At 40.3% G+C, this 15808-nt stretch overlaps 1 protein-coding gene and 1 long non-coding RNA gene across 2 annotated transcripts in view; both read left to right on the forward strand.

The window, feature by feature from the left end:
* The first annotated feature begins 399 nt into the window (after positions 1 to 399).
* The window catches only part of LOC140165788 (uncharacterized), a 34455-nt gene continuing 19046 nt past the window's right edge, over positions 400 to 15808 (forward strand). The window contains exon 1 of the long non-coding RNA XR_011860766.1: positions 400 to 506. This is a non-coding gene — a long non-coding RNA (uncharacterized lncRNA). The remainder of the gene's footprint in view (positions 507 to 15808) is intronic.
* Positions 2104 to 15808, forward strand: part of LOC140165492 (uncharacterized) — a 32751-nt gene continuing 19046 nt past the window's right edge. The window contains exons 1-4 of the mRNA XM_072188782.1: positions 2104 to 3141; positions 3473 to 3638; positions 12624 to 12866; positions 15131 to 15379. Of these exons, the coding sequence (XP_072044883.1) occupies positions 2104 to 3141; positions 3473 to 3638; positions 12624 to 12866; positions 15131 to 15379 (1696 nt within the window). The remainder of the gene's footprint in view (positions 3142 to 3472; positions 3639 to 12623; positions 12867 to 15130; positions 15380 to 15808) is intronic.

A 15808-nucleotide genomic window follows, 5' to 3' on the forward strand; every position in this document is an offset into this window, starting at 1 on the left:
GTAAACTATTTTTGCAAACATTTTGCCAAATATTGTGTCAATACTAAAATAACATTATGTTAAAATATTTGAACCCAGCAAATACAGAAATGTTCTTAAAATGTTTTTTCAAAACATTTTAATAACATTTAAATGTCGGGTTATATAAAGGTCATGAAAACGTTTTTAAAACGTTATTGAAAATATTTTGGGCAAACATTTTTCGCAAAATATTTTTTCAACTCCCAAAATAACATTCTGTTTAGAATGTTTTGTATCAAGTTTTCAAGAATGTTTTTGGAATGTTTTTAAAACGTTTTTATACCCTTTATATAACCCGACATTTAAACGTTTTTGTAAATAATTTTTGTTTCCTTAGCAGTAGATTATCAAAAAATGTTTTTTAAGGTTATGAAAACGTTTTATACTCTTAATATACTCTTTATATAACCCGATATTTAAACGTTTTCTGACAACCTTTTATAACCTTTTGCGAATCATGTCGAAAACGTTTTGTGTTTGCTGGGGTTCCACTTAGACCAGGTCTAACTTTAGACCCTGTCTAACTCTTTTGCGCATACGGACCTTAGTGTTTGAGTTTGAGTGGTATTTAAAACCTGTTTAATGATCGCAGCGAAAGTTTAAACAAATTACAAATTCTAATTGGATATAAATTGCTTAAAAGTAAAGGATAGGTCTCTAATTTCTCTACTGTAAGTAGAAAAACAGAAGACAGATTCGTGTAAAATAGCGTTATTGTACTGTGCTATAACTGCTGAAGCACTTCAGGGGGGATATCATGATTGATATGATTCTCAATTTCTGTATGGAAGTATTCTCAACGCTGACACCGCCACGTAAATGCGTCACAAATGTAATCATTACTCTACCAAAGAAAGGCTCTCTCTCTCTCGTGACAAACTACCGTATTATTTCGCTGATAACTGCTGAAACACTTCAGGAGGGGGGTAGCATGATTGATATGATTATCGAATTCTGTATTAGTAGTTCAAGAAAGGCAGGCACTGTTGCAGAGCAGTTGCCGGGAAGCAGAGAATAACCTTTGCCAAATTCTGGACACCAAGTATGTCCTCCATGCAGTGAGGTTTATATCCTCGTGCTGTATGGATGCTTTTTGGATTTCCCGTTGGGTGCTTCCTCAACCTCCGAAATGGGGCTGACTCCCCCGTTCTGCATACATGTCGCGAAAAGTTATAATGCGAATAAACGGACTGACCAAAGGAGAACGACCAAATGTGCTCCCCGTACACGACTACCGAATACGAATATGAACATCTGGCTAACAAATATTAGAGGCTTGAGAACTAACAAAAGACAACTGAAAGCGAGGATCCGGAATACTCCATCAGACTCTAAACCGGACATTATTCTCATTGATGAATCCAAGCTGGATTCTTCAGTGCCTGATGATAGTCACAAATGGCTACTCCTGTATGCGAAGAGACAGAACTGATGACAGTGGTTGGGGTGGTTGCCTAATATACCATAGAAATGGTCTCCCTATAGTCAAGGAAACCCACCTAGAGCCCAAGAAGCATGAGCTGATGGTCTTTACTATCCTTACCAAGAGCGGCACCCTGCTTCTTTCACTTGTCTACTGTCCTCCAAAGAAGGCTATCGGACCCATAGACTGGTATGACAAACATTTGGATAGCCTCATCTCCAAGACCAAAGCTAACATCTGTGTTCTAGCTGGAGACTTTAACTGTCATCATCGCGAATGGCTGGCCGGTAGGTCTCCCACTGATGCAGAAGGGAAAGCAGCCTTCAACCTATGATGTGCACACTACCTTACCCAAATTGTTGACAAGCCAACCCACAAACTTGGAAACCGGCTGGATCTCATAATCACTGATGCTCCAAACATGTTCTCTCCCATTACCATCGACCACGACATTGGCTCTTCAGACCATTACCTTGTCCAGACCATGTTGAAAGCTTCTCCACTCTCTGAACATCCTCCTGCATGACGTGTTTGGCTCTACAAGAAAGAACTGGGATGCCTTGAGTAATGAGCTAGCTGGTGCACCCTGGGACCGTCTTCTCACAAAAGATGACCCTGAAGGGGCTTGCAGTAATGTCACCAATACAATCACTGATGCCATGCACCGATTCATACCACAGAAATCTGCACCCTCATTTGTCGACCATCCTGCGTGGTGGAATAAGTGCTGTGAAAAGGCTCTAGAGAGAAAGAACAAAACATGGAGAAGATGGAAAGCCATGCAGTCTCCTGAAGGTCGCCTTGATTATAACAAAGCAAGGAATGAGTATACCACAATATCCAGGAAGGCATGCTCTCTTCATAAAGCTAGGGTCAGAGGAAAGATGACAGAGGAGCTCCAAACTGGTTCGAAATCTTGGTGGTGGACAGCACGCCGGTTGATGGATAAGGGGGGGAAATCTGAAATCCCAGTCCTGAAATCGGACGGCCAGACTTTTATCACTGCCAAGGAAAAGGTAGAGTGCTTCGCCTCCTTCTTCAGTGACAAGTCAACCATAACTGAAACTGAAAAAAGCAAGCAATTCCCTCACCTTCCTCCGAGGACGACCACCAAATGCTCCAGTGTGACTTTCTGGCCTAAGAAAGTAAGAAAACAGCTAACCAAACTGGATATCAACAAAGCGTCTGGACCTGATGGGATTCCCGCTCTAGTTCTGAGAACTGCAGCTGCTGAACTGGCCACTCCTCTTGCACGGCTCTTCCAGCTCTGTTTCAACAGAGGACACATGCCAACCCAATGGAAAGTTGCCGATGTGGTCCCTTGTTTCAAGAAAGGGGACAAACACTCTCCAAGCAACTACCGGCCCATGATCCCTCTCCTCCCTGTTCTATCTAAGATCATGGAGAAGTTGGTCAACAAGGCTATGTGGAAACATCTCAACGATCAGAAGCTGATATCCAAACAGCAGTTTGGTTTCAGAGCTGGCCACTCAACATCAGATGCCCTCACTTATGTTTCCCAGCGTCTCACCAACACCTTGAAGAACAGAGAAGAAGCTCGTGTTGTCTGCTTGGACATCAGCAAAGCATTCGACCGAGTTTGGCACCCTGGACGCCTGGAGAAACTCTCTGCTCTTGGCTTCTCTGGAAAACTGTTAGCATGGTTAGCTGACTACCTCTCGAACCGCTCCATGAAGGTAATTCTGAATGGCAAATCGTCCTGTCTGAAGTGGATTAATGCTTGTGTCCCACAAGGATCCAACCTTGGTCCTCTCCTGTTTATAATATTCATTGATGACAAATATTTCCATCTTGTATGCTGACGATGTTACCCTGGTGACCTTTATCGAGTCTAGATAGGACAGACAAGCTGCTGCTGCATCTCTCAACAAAGACCTACTAGAGATCAAAACATGGGCCTCTACATGGAATGTACTTTTCGGAGCAGCTAAATGCCAATCCATCACGGTTTCCAACCGCAGAGATTCTGCTGGCAATAATCCTAGCATCCAATTCTTTGGTATAAAGCTCCCAGAGGCAGATAGTGTTGAACTCCTTGGTCTCACCCTCAGCAAGGATTTATCTTGGAATCCTGTTATAACCAAGATGGCAAAGACAGCGGCCCAGCGCACTGGTCTCCTCCGTCGTGCTGCACCCTACTGGGTGCCAGCTCAGAGAGCCATAATTTATAAGAGTATGATCAGATCTAAGATGGAGTATGCTAGCACAGCATGGCATGGAGCAACTCCTACATCACTGTCAAAACTAGATGCAGTCCAGAGGCGTGCTGCTCGCATCATCGATCTCCCTGGAGAAGAACTTTTCTCTCTTCAAATTCAGCCTTTGGCTCACCGCAGAACAGTAGGTGCCACCACTATGTTCCATCGAATTTTCTACGGGAATGCTCCTGAATTACTATGCCAACTACTTCCGGACCAGCTCCAGACAGACCCTCGCCTTCGCCGCTCAGTTAGATCTCACGACCTTGCAGTTCAAATTCCAAGATCTAACCTTGTTAGTCATGAGCGGTCTTTCATTCCATCTACAGCCCGCATATGGAATGCACTCCCGCCTCACATACCTGGAATTGTGAAACGGAACAGCTTCAAAAAGGAGGTTCATAGCTATCTAGGCGCCAACCCGTCAGCTTTATCGTAACGATAACGGCTGTTAATGCCTTGATATGTCTTGACATAAAAAAAAAGTAGACTTGCTAAGGGAAACGCTGCATTTTTAGTACAAAGGTCCCACTTGGCATGGATGTTCCTTGGGGCAAGAGAAAAAATTCATCCAAAGGGAACTCTGTCTCTATGCATAAAAGCCCCTAATTAGCATAAATTATGCTAATTAGTTCCCAAAATATGGTATTTTAAAACAAACTATAAATAGTTGAATTTGGTTTACTTTAGGGCAAGGAATTAATTTTTTGGGTTATTTGGGGAATTCGTGCCCATTTTGACTCTCAAATATAAGATGGCCGCTGGCCACCATCTTTAAAATAGCCGTTTTTACAACTTTTGAGCTACAAACTTGTGTGACATATCAATTAGGGGTTGGAAGACTCATTTCTGGCACCGTTTATGTGATATGAGGTAATTTGAATAGGGTACCTTTTTTTTAATGTGAATTCCGAGGTACCTGTCACTGGCTAGCTATATGGTAGAAGGATGAACATCAAACTTACTTATGAATATGTAAACCTTAATTTTAAGCACCATTGAGGAAACACTTTATACCTTAGCTTGTTTTTACACAGTTTTAATGTTATTTTCAGGTCATTCTATTGATAGCAATTACAAGCATTATTTGATTTAAAATTACCAGTATGGATGAACACATAATAATATGACTGAAATTTGTGTTTTATTTGCCTGTTGGTCAGTGATGAACCAATTACTGATCCCGCATCGGTAAAATTATGTGGCCAACCTAACAAAATAGAAGCTTGTTATACAAAACGGCTGAAAAATATCTCAGATCTCAGTGAGTATGGTGATTTGCCCAGCCTTGTAGTAGTAGATAGTATCTCTGGTTGTGGCGGTGGTGCGAGCAGTGCAGTAATAGAGCTAATTGCAGAAGCACTGTCAATCAACAGAAGGTGGATGAGGCAACTCTGATAAGGGCTTAGACTGCGATGCATTCCTTTTTTCTTTTTTTTTTGATAAACAATTCATACGTTTCCATGCATGAAACCATTTAAAATCTATGACGAAACACATCACATCTCCAGTGACTGCCCTGCCCAGAGAAAAAAGGACTGCGGTAGTTGGATATGACCTGTGTGACCCACCATATCTTAACACATAGACTCAACCTCTTTCATCCCGAATCTGAGATGAATGTTAATGAAGTAAAAATCAACGTGGGTGGTAAATCTTAACCAATAACAGATAGGCAAGCATACATGTTTATGCATTAGCCCAACCCACTGTGTTCACTGAACCCAACCCACGTGGGGTAGCTCTATCTGTGTCATTCAGATTTCCTTTGACAGCTTAACCATCGCGTATACGTGCGCGACGTCAAGCGTATACATGGACCTTGTGCAAATAATACACGGTGGACGGCTATTCAAACGGCTTAATTTGTAAAAACCACAGGATATGTGAATAAACAGCCAAGACTGCATTTTTAATGAGGTAACATCATACCCACTATAGAGTGCATAGTTCATTTTATATTCGAAATACAGTAGACTAGTTTTCTCATGGATATCTGAGCTGTTGAATCAGAACAGGAATGATGAGTTTTCCATGGTCAATTCAGAGAGATTAATTTAGGGAATGATAAATTAAACTGGTCTACTACAGTAGACTAATAAGGGCTGAGAGGAGTACATACCGAAACAGCATTGATATTGCCAATTCATTTACTCATTAGGAATGTGAAGGTGTTGTAGTTCTTGAGGCCACCAAAGGAGTGTTCACGACTGGCGGGAGTGACAACACTGATTATAATCCCTCATCAACAACTGCGTCATCTCAGTCTGTTTTGCATTGGACTGGCATCGGCATGTGCCAAAATACTGTGCGACCACTTCCAGTGGATGTATCTTTGCAATTGCCTAAGGATGAAACTGTTCCATCACTGCATGACATTACCAGCCATTCAATACCTGGGTCTAGATAACTGCAGCAGGTTCTCCAAGATGGCTATCAGTGGTTGAATTATGTAGATTATCACTTGGAAACGCAGCTGACTAGTGACAACTGGATTTCTTGGGCTACCTACCACGCAGATCGTTCATTGTGATCCTCCCTCATTCATTTCAAAGCCCTATGCTCCCACTGCTGACAGAATCAGCAAACAGTCCCAATACAACATGCTTTACTGTATTGAGTACCTCAATCCAGGACATACACATGTCTTCGTAGCTGATCAGCTACAATACACACTTCCAAAGCGTTTGCAGTGAAAGTTTTCAGATACCGACATTATTGAAGTTAAGTACCTTGTCTTGCTTGGGGATATGATGTTGCGGTCAGTTTTAGGTGACGGGTTGGAGTGCAGTGGGTGGACCACAGCTATGAATAAACAATGGGAGAGCACAGTCCTTCATTAGTGCATCTCACATTTGCAGGACTAGATCGGGTTTTTTTTTATAAAATGCTAGAGTGAACAATAACCCATGAGGAGTAACTTATATAGGTACCTAGCCACTATAAAAGACAACCACATGGGCCAATCAGTGGTTCACAGTCACTTAGGAACAACAAAAGACTACTCCATCAGGTAGGCTATTCCAAACGTGATTTGCAGAGTGGATGAAGGTCCTGCCAGTAGATATGGTTCTAAAAACTGGTACTGTGAGAACATGGCAAGGGATGGACAAGCTCTTCTGTCCTGCCCAGGATCTCCAGCTACTCCTTCTTAGCCAGGATGGTGGTACCAAACAGAAGATGTAGCTTGGTCGGTGAAATAACCTGCGTAGATGGTTTTCTCACTCATCACCCAGGTCATCAATGAAGACAGAGAATAAGAGTGGGCCCAATATTGACCTCTAGGGAACTGATGCATTAATGGAGGAAGTACTTGATGACTTGCCAGACAACCCTTGAGGCAGAATGGTGAGAATGTCAGCTGTGCTGTGGTGTGGCTTAAATCCAAACTGCCTATCTTAAATCAGTAGGTTTCCACGGAGGTACTTCTGAAGTTGGTTCTGTATAACAGCCTCCATGACCTTGCTGATGATGCAGATATGGGGCGGTACATAAATGGATTAGACTTCGAATCTCCCCCATTATGAATAGGGAAGACATATGCAGTCTTCCATTGGCTTGGGTAAACTCCCTTGGAGAAGCAAAACCGAAACAGCAGGATGAGTGGTCTTTCCAAGTACTGCGCTGCACTACTTTTTAGGACTCTCGCAGGGATTTCGTCAGTAGCTTTATCTAGTTGCAGATTCCCGAGAAGCTTCCTAACATCATTGAACTTGAAGGCTATCTTTTCCATTAAGCACGTTGCTGAATGCTGAACTTCAGGAGCAGGTTCTTCTGCGCTGTTAAGCTGACATTTAGCGGCAAATGTTTGGCGGAATTTTTCAGCCTTGTCTTTTGATGTAGTGTAGACTTGACGGCCAACCTTGTGCATCAAGTATCAGGCACAGCTCATTCTGAAAAACTATACCTAATATGTTGAGTTGAGGCTCCTGAGTGGTCATTTTAAATCAAATAACGTTTGCTGCTATCAATAGAGTGGACTGAAAAAAGTAATTCAAAAAACCAAACATGCATTATAAAGTGTGTCCCCAGTGGTGCAAAAATTAAGGTATATTAAAACATACGTTTGATGTTCATCCTTCTACAAAGTCTTGGATCCCGGGGTAGAACATGATGAATATATACAGTAAAGAAGCCAGATGTGGTTCCTTGCACTTGAATATATATGTTAAACGGATATAATAGTCGTTAGCTTGCGTCTTGAGAAAGAAGCTTGCGTCTTGAACTCAAAAAATTCTTATTTTATATGTGCCGAACTATAGTGCAGTGTAGGCCAATCGTGGAGGTAGTCTAAAAGCAGATGAACTATGGCGTATACCATGCTCACTCACACACAGCGAGGTCAGTCACCGGGCTATTGTCAGTAGCTTTAGTCAGATATCTTTCGGCCCATTATGCGTCTCAAAACTATTAAACCGGTCGGAACAAAATGGCCATGCGGGGCGGTGGATTCAACCTACCATGGCGATTTCTGCCATGAAGATATCGGGGCGTAACACTGTGCGTCAATGCGTCACAAATTCAATCATTCCTCTACCAAAGAAAGGCAATCTCTCTCTCTCATGACAAACTACCATAGTATTTCGCTTTTGTCCATTGTCGCAAAAGTATACAACAAGATCATTCTGAACAGGATCCGACCTCACATTGATCCTTTACTGAGAAGCAATCAGGCTGGCTTTAGATCAGGTGGCAGCTGCGCTCAGCAAATACACATTTTGAGGAGGATCATGGAAGGCTTCACATGTTCAAGGTGTACCAACTTCCCTTGACAGTCACATTTGTGGACTTCAAAAAAGCCGCCGACTCTATCAACAGGTCCGTCATGTTTCAGTGCTGCGGCATTATGGAATATCAAAGGTTGTGGTCAATGCCATCCAGTTGCTCTACAAGGACTCCAATAGTGCCGTTATGGTAGATGGAATTATCCTTCCTTGCTGATGATATTGCCCTGTTGGAATTTTCCTTAGCCCGGGCCCAGTCACAGCTTTCTAGAATTGCAACTGCAGCAGCAGATCTAGGCCTTGTCATCAGCGCACATAAACTTAACGCCTAGCCAGCACTTGAAGTCTATGGTATCAGCTATGTCACAGACTTCAAGTACTTGGGTCCCAAGATGGGCTCTAGTGTGGGAAACCTAAAAAGAAGAAAATCATTTATAGCCTGGGCAGCTTTTTGGAAACTGGAACGCCTTTGGAGAAGCCCGTCCCTGCCAATCGAAATAAAAATCAAGCTGTTTGAGACAACTTGTGTTACTGTCTTTCTGTACGGGTGCGAGTCATGGATAATCACCAAGGACATGGAAAAAAGATCAATGCTTTCGCAACATCTTGCTGACCGACACCACTCCACTGGTTGCCAGAGTCAAGATTCATCAACTCAAGTTTTTCGGCCATATAATGCGTCTAAACGACGAACCTGCGAAAGAATATGCCTTTTATATCCCACCACATGGGAAGAGGAAACCGGGACGGCCGCGCACACTGTACTTACAGTATGTCAAGCACCTCCTGGGAGATACTGGGAGAAATTGTTTTCGCTTGCCCAAGATCGCAACAGTTGGAGAAAGCTTGTAGTCGCCTGCTACGAAACCGAATGGTGATTATGATCAGGCTATTTATGAAGCTCTATACGATGTTTGGTCGGAATAAGCAAAACAGGGTACAACTAACTTAAAAGTTGACAAAAATATGGTGCGTAGTGCAATCAAATTTAAATCCCCAAACTATTTTATTAAAGATGGCACTGTATTAAACAAGAAATTGACGGTATTTTCATTAAAATTTTCATAATATATTGCCACCCAAGAACGGTCTACATTTAAAGGGGTACTTCGTGATCCTCATCTTAATGTCTCCAACTTATTCCAAAAGAAAGTTAGGATTTTTGACCATCATTAAGATATCGTGTAATTTGTATTTTCAAGCAGCTGTCGACAACTGTAAATACATCATAATTTATGTGGTGCTCTTATACAGAGAGTTAATAAAAATAGATACCAGCTATGTTCAACCCTTTATATCCTGAACAAAGACAACATATGTCAATATTAAAACCATACCACGTAGCTCTGATTTAAAATCTCGATTGAAAATTAAAGAAACGGGATCGAACACCCAAAGGACCTGAAGAAATCAAACGTTGAATGCAGATATCAGATGTATATTGCGGGCTTGTCTGGAATCCAACGATTGAAACTTTCTTTGGCGTACTGTAAATAATATCGTTTAATGTTCTAATCCATGGACAGCATAGTGCTAGTTCTCTTGTTTGAGAACTCTTAGTGCACAAATCAATAGGACACCAAATTGAGCAATCTGCAACTTCTTGAATTTGCATCTTCCTTGGAAGATATATCATCTTCAATACGAAAGGTCAAAATTTTCAAATGATGGATGGCTTTTCTTCCCAGCTTCATAAACTTTAAGTACATACAGGCTCCGCAGCCGACCGATGATGATGATAATGATGTTCATATCACTGAAATCTGATGGCTAGCAATCAACTGTAAATTTTGTTCATTTTGAACAATTCCTAAGTAAAAACGAAGTTTTTAACTCACGTTTTAGTGACGTTTCACCACACTAGTGGCTTCATCAGACTGGCAACTCATCACATGTGACTGTTTCCTTTTATGGGTAACAGTAGGCACCGTTGAGGGCGTGATGAGTTGGTCAAAGATGTTGTTGAGTGCGTAGGCCCCCTCGTCCTTGTTTAGAGTGTCATGTCCTTTTCTGCGGATCCAAATGGCTTCCTTGAGCCACCTGGTAGTCTTATCAGCTTCACGATCAATGACCTTGGATTCCTCCCAATTGATTGAGTGATTTGTGGAGGCAACATGGTCGGTGATCGCAGATTTGTGAATCTCAGTGACAGAAGATTTACGATTTGCACGTGTGAATGGTCTGGCTTAGGAATTGTTCAAAATGAACAAAATTTACAGTTGAATCCAACATTCCTAATGAACTTGTTCAAAGATTTGGCTAGCAATCATTTGTATACAGCCGGTATCATTAGATTTATAAAGCATATTCCGAGGACTGTTAAATTGTTGTTGTATTTATGTGAGAGCATATTTTTTGCCTATTTGTTGCCATTTCCCCCTATTTTTTGCTCTTCCTCCCAGTTTCTTTGGGTCCGGGGCAGCCCCCCCCGCCACTGGTTACGCCACCACTGCCATTAGGGTACGTACTTGGTAAAATGATAACCTATGGCCCATCAATGTAATATATGATTTGTCCCCAGACCCCAAGAGGACAATAGTCATGGCTATACAAAGCAAACGTCAAAAACAAATGACCCGTAAGAGTTTGAGAATAAGCATTTCGAGTTGGCTTCCATTATTCAAATGAAAGCTTAAATACAACAATTGGGTGCTTTTTGTTTTAGGTGCTTCGGGGATGGTTGTGTAAAGGATGTGAAAAATCTACTTGCTTAACGTACGATAATACATGGTTTAGCGGGCAGGTTTAAGATGGCTATGAAGGGAAGTTCGAGAAGAATACATAACGGTGAATACAATTCGGTACTAGAAGTATACTATATACTGGGTTAACGCGGCTGTGTACTCTAGCCATTGTTTCTTTCTCAAAATTGAGTTTTTATGATATGTTTGTACCTTGTTATGTTTTTTATAAATACAAGGAATGAAAATCCAGATTTGTAAACTCCAACTGCAATATTTTAAGGATTTTATTTCACTATTCCACTCGTGTTTGAAATTGAAAAGGAAAGAAAATCTTTGTTGTACCAGCAAGGTACACGCGCGCAACAACTCATCGCGTTGCGTATCGCGCAATTTGTTAACGCACAAATACGCGACGCTTATCTGCATGCGCGGCGCATCTTATGGGAACACCACTGAAGCACTGATTTCACAAAAACCTAGTGTTCAAATGGCTCCGTTTTAGCTGATAAAATGTGGGTTTTTTCAAGATCTTTCCCCCGATTTAAATATCAAGTTATGAATGGATTTCGCTCAAACTTCTCAAGGTGCTGTGGATTTACCCGATGTTCACGTAATATAAGTTTCAAAAACGAAAGCTGTCGCATTCTCCTGTGAGATTCGATGAAAGTTCAAAATGTGACCACTTTAAACTTCAACGGCCATTATTTCAATGTTCATTTTTTCGGTAAAATGACGATTTAGGTACACGATAACTCAATAAATACAGCATCTATAGGTAAGCAAATATGATCATCGTAAAAAGCATGATCGACTTAAGAAACGGTTTTCTCATTTTTTTATATTTTGGTCTATTTCCGATTTTGGGCATCATTTTGTGCAAATAGGGGTTTTTGAATTTTAAAAAGTTCATTTTGATGCCTTATATGGTCAATATCTCAAAAGATAAGGCCAATATCAAAAAAATAAAAAAACCGTTTTTGGAATAGAGGCTCAAGATTGAGCTAAAAACAAAATAAAATATTTTGGAAAGAGTGTTTTTTGTTATGATGTACCTAACAAATATTGCCAAAAACTCACTTTTTGTGATTTTCTTCAAAATTGTTGTTTTTACCCCAAATATGTATTTATATTAAGATTTATTGATGTCTTGCCTTCATAAAAATGTATACTTTTATATGTTTTGCGCGAATAATTACAAAGTTATTGCACTTTTACTACATGCATGTCTGAGAGTACACAGCCACCTTAAGAGGATGTCATGGTGGGTTACGTGCTGTTATCGTGGGTTAAGAATGTCATATGGTTGAGGGTGTCATGGTGGGTTAAGAGGTATTAAGGTGGGATAAGAGTGGACTGGTAGGTTAAGAGAAGTGTTACGGTGGAAGTTTAGGCATATATATCCGTGTTTGCTCAAAGACTCACCTAGAAACCATGTATGTACTGGTGTCATTGCAGTATCTCCGTCATATCTGACTACACGAAACAAAACTCGAATTTGAAGGAAAAAAAATAACAGCCTTTAGTGTCTTTTTTACATTGTTTTATTGTGTAGAAATTGATCCTCCTGTTGTATCAGGATGTCCACCCGATATTGAGGCAACAACTGAACTTGGTACGACTGAAACAGTAGTAAGCTGGATAGAACCTACCGCAACAGATCAGTCATCAATATCAACAGTACAAACACATTCCCCAGGAGAAGAATTTAATGTTGGCATAACTCACGTAGCATACATATATACAGACGCAGGTGGAACTAAGGCTGCGTGTACGTTTACAATTACTGTAGAAACTGGTAAGTTTAGATTTTGACATTTTATTATTCTTTAGAAAATTGTTCTGTCCTGACATGATTGTAAAGAATGTTTGTAACCTGACTGAGTGCAACCATGAAAAATTAAAAACCATAATCTACTCTTGATATTTCAAAATAATGTTTAAGAATATTTATGGTGCAATTTAGGTAATTTAATTACCGATACAAAGATTCCAAGAACATTTCAATATGTCATTCCAATCTCTGTTTATATTAATCAATATCCAGAGTAGGAAAAAGAGACATTACCCTTTCTATTATCATGGAAGAGCATTGTGGACATGTTGGCTCCTATTTGTACCGTGGTGGTGTAAATAATAATCATTGGCTCTTCTATTTGAACCGTGGCGAGGCGATAAAGGGAATTGGTTTAGCGGTTGTTTGCACCGCATTTAATCTATTAAAATAATAGTGTGATACCAAAAGATAACTATCTGCCCCCCCCCCCTCCTCCAAAAAGAGAAAGGGAGAAAAGTAGTTGAGTAGGGCCATGCCTAAATAAATCAAACAGTCGGGTCTATCAGAAGTTGGCCCTATAATATATAGGACTGTGATTATTTTAGGCATTGCTTGAAGGCGGGTCCTCCGCTCAAAACCATGTGAAAATTAATGCAGGCCCGCGGATATACAGGGCCCGTCACATTTTGTTACCAAAGTCAGTAATAAGACGGACCCCATGCTGAACTCAACATCCATACATGCTTTAATTGCGAGTCTCAAGTCATGGGCCTATAAAGTGTCGGTGTAACATTTAAAAGCAATATTATATCGTGTAAAAATGGTCCACCAATTGGCTTCAATTGTACCTTCCCAAAAACTTCGGAGAGGGAAACATCCCTCCTCAGTCACCCCCATCGCTACTGATTTCACACCCAGCAGTTGATGTTTAAACCAATAACTTATGCAATAACAGTGAAAAAAAATTGGCTTTAATTGGCCTGTCATTTCGCAAATTTTATATTTTCGGCTTTTTCAAACTAAAATTTCACACAATAATAGTGCCAAAATGGTCCACCAAAATGGCTTCAATTAGGTCTATATTTTCTTGATTTCTTGATTCGGAAAATCAATAGAACACCTTGTAGAAAATGTGTAATTCTGATCGTTAAAATTGTAAGGGAATTCTATTCTTTAGCCGATAACAGAAGCCTGATGTTTGCAATTGAAAATTCTGACATGCAATAGAACACTATGCGCAGTGAGGCTGTGCATTTAGTATGCAAATCAGCCGATAGCTACAACCCAGGAAAAAAAGGTTGGCACACTTTGCCTGTCTTTTGGTATATCTCTGCCCCCGCTCCCCCAATTCAATGTTGGGAAGGGTGAGATATAGGGGGTAGTCTGTACTTCACATTATACTGCATGTATGTTTCACTCGCCTCTCCAATTTTGATAGGGCACGCATTTCAATTGTTTAGTGCAAGTGTGCCAACTATTAATTTCGCGGGTTGTAGCAGGCTACACGGACACAGTACGGTCAACGTCATGATAAAATGCCAGCCATGCCATTTAATTAAATGTTTGATTTACAGAATACTTCTATTTTTAACTTTCATTTTCACTCTAAAACTGACAATTTAGGTGATTCAAATGTGATGATTTCAAGCTTCTTATGCCTACAATAAACGAAAACACATTTAAAGATGATAGGGGACGTCCGGGGGGAGGGTGCGCGTAAATATTTCAAAATGGACACTTATTATGATGCACAGCTATATGTTTTCATAGTGGTGATTAAAGAACTATGAAAACATATAACTGTGCATCATAATGTAAGCGAGCCATTGCAAAATTGGACAATTCTGGTTATGTCGAAATAGGTCAAAACTGATTTTTGGCTAAAACATTATTCAAATAGGAAACTTTTTATGAAAGGAAATCACTATTTTTAATGTAAAAGTTTGAACCCAATATCACTTGGTATCATTTTTCTGTAATAGCAAAAACTATAATCGCTAGGACTCAAGGACTCAACAATCCCATACCCTCGGAATATAATCAATCACTCTATCCCATGTAAGGTTAAAAACAAATCCTAAAATAAGTGCAACAGGATAACTTATTTAGCCCAAGTCATTTAAGCGGTTTTTTTGCACGATTCAAGTATATAATTTCCGGCCAGGCGTTCATGTTTAAGCCAATTTTGTCAAAGAAAACTGATAGGATTCTGCCATTTCATTTTTATATGTTCATTTTTAATAAAAGTTACTGTGTGCTTTACATTTCTGCTGACATTTTTGCAGTTGATACAACTCATCCATCAATTACTAACTGCACGGATGACGTAACTACAACAACTGAGCTTGGAACCGATGGAACTAACGTTTTCTGGAACGAGCCAAATGCTACTGATCTATCTGGTACACCACGCCGTATGGGATCACATGCGCCCTCTACGAAGTTTCCTATTGGACTAACAATAGTTACATACACATTCTTCGACACATCAAATAACACAGCCATTTGCAGTTTTTCAGTAACTGTTACAATAAGTATGTTTGTTTGTTTGTTTGTTTGTTTGTTTGTTTGTTTGTTTGTTTGTTTGTTTGTTTGTTTGTTTGTTTACCCAGGTTGGTCCGTGAGGGACACATGCTAATCCATGGGAAATCCATGGACCGTTCCAAGCTCATACAATAAAAATGCACAAGCCTGGATAGCCAGTGTATCTTTATACCACAAATGAATGAGGTTCAGAAATTAAGTTGCGGTATAAATAAAAGACTCGTTCTAGTGAGAAACGGGAATATCAACTGACAAAGTTCTAGTTGCAAAATTTATACAACTAGTCCAATAAATATTCACTTAGCCTAATTACACCTCAACATAAACCAATCAGACACTGTACCCTGATTTTTGGCACAGTGCAAACACATTACTACTGTGTTAATCAAGTAATCGTGACCATTATAGAGTACTATCCA

The sequence above is a fragment of the Amphiura filiformis genome, chromosome 12 (genome assembly GCF_039555335.1).
Source record: "Amphiura filiformis chromosome 12, Afil_fr2py, whole genome shotgun sequence".
NCBI classification, from domain to species: Eukaryota; Metazoa; Echinodermata; class Ophiuroidea; order Amphilepidida; family Amphiuridae; genus Amphiura; species Amphiura filiformis.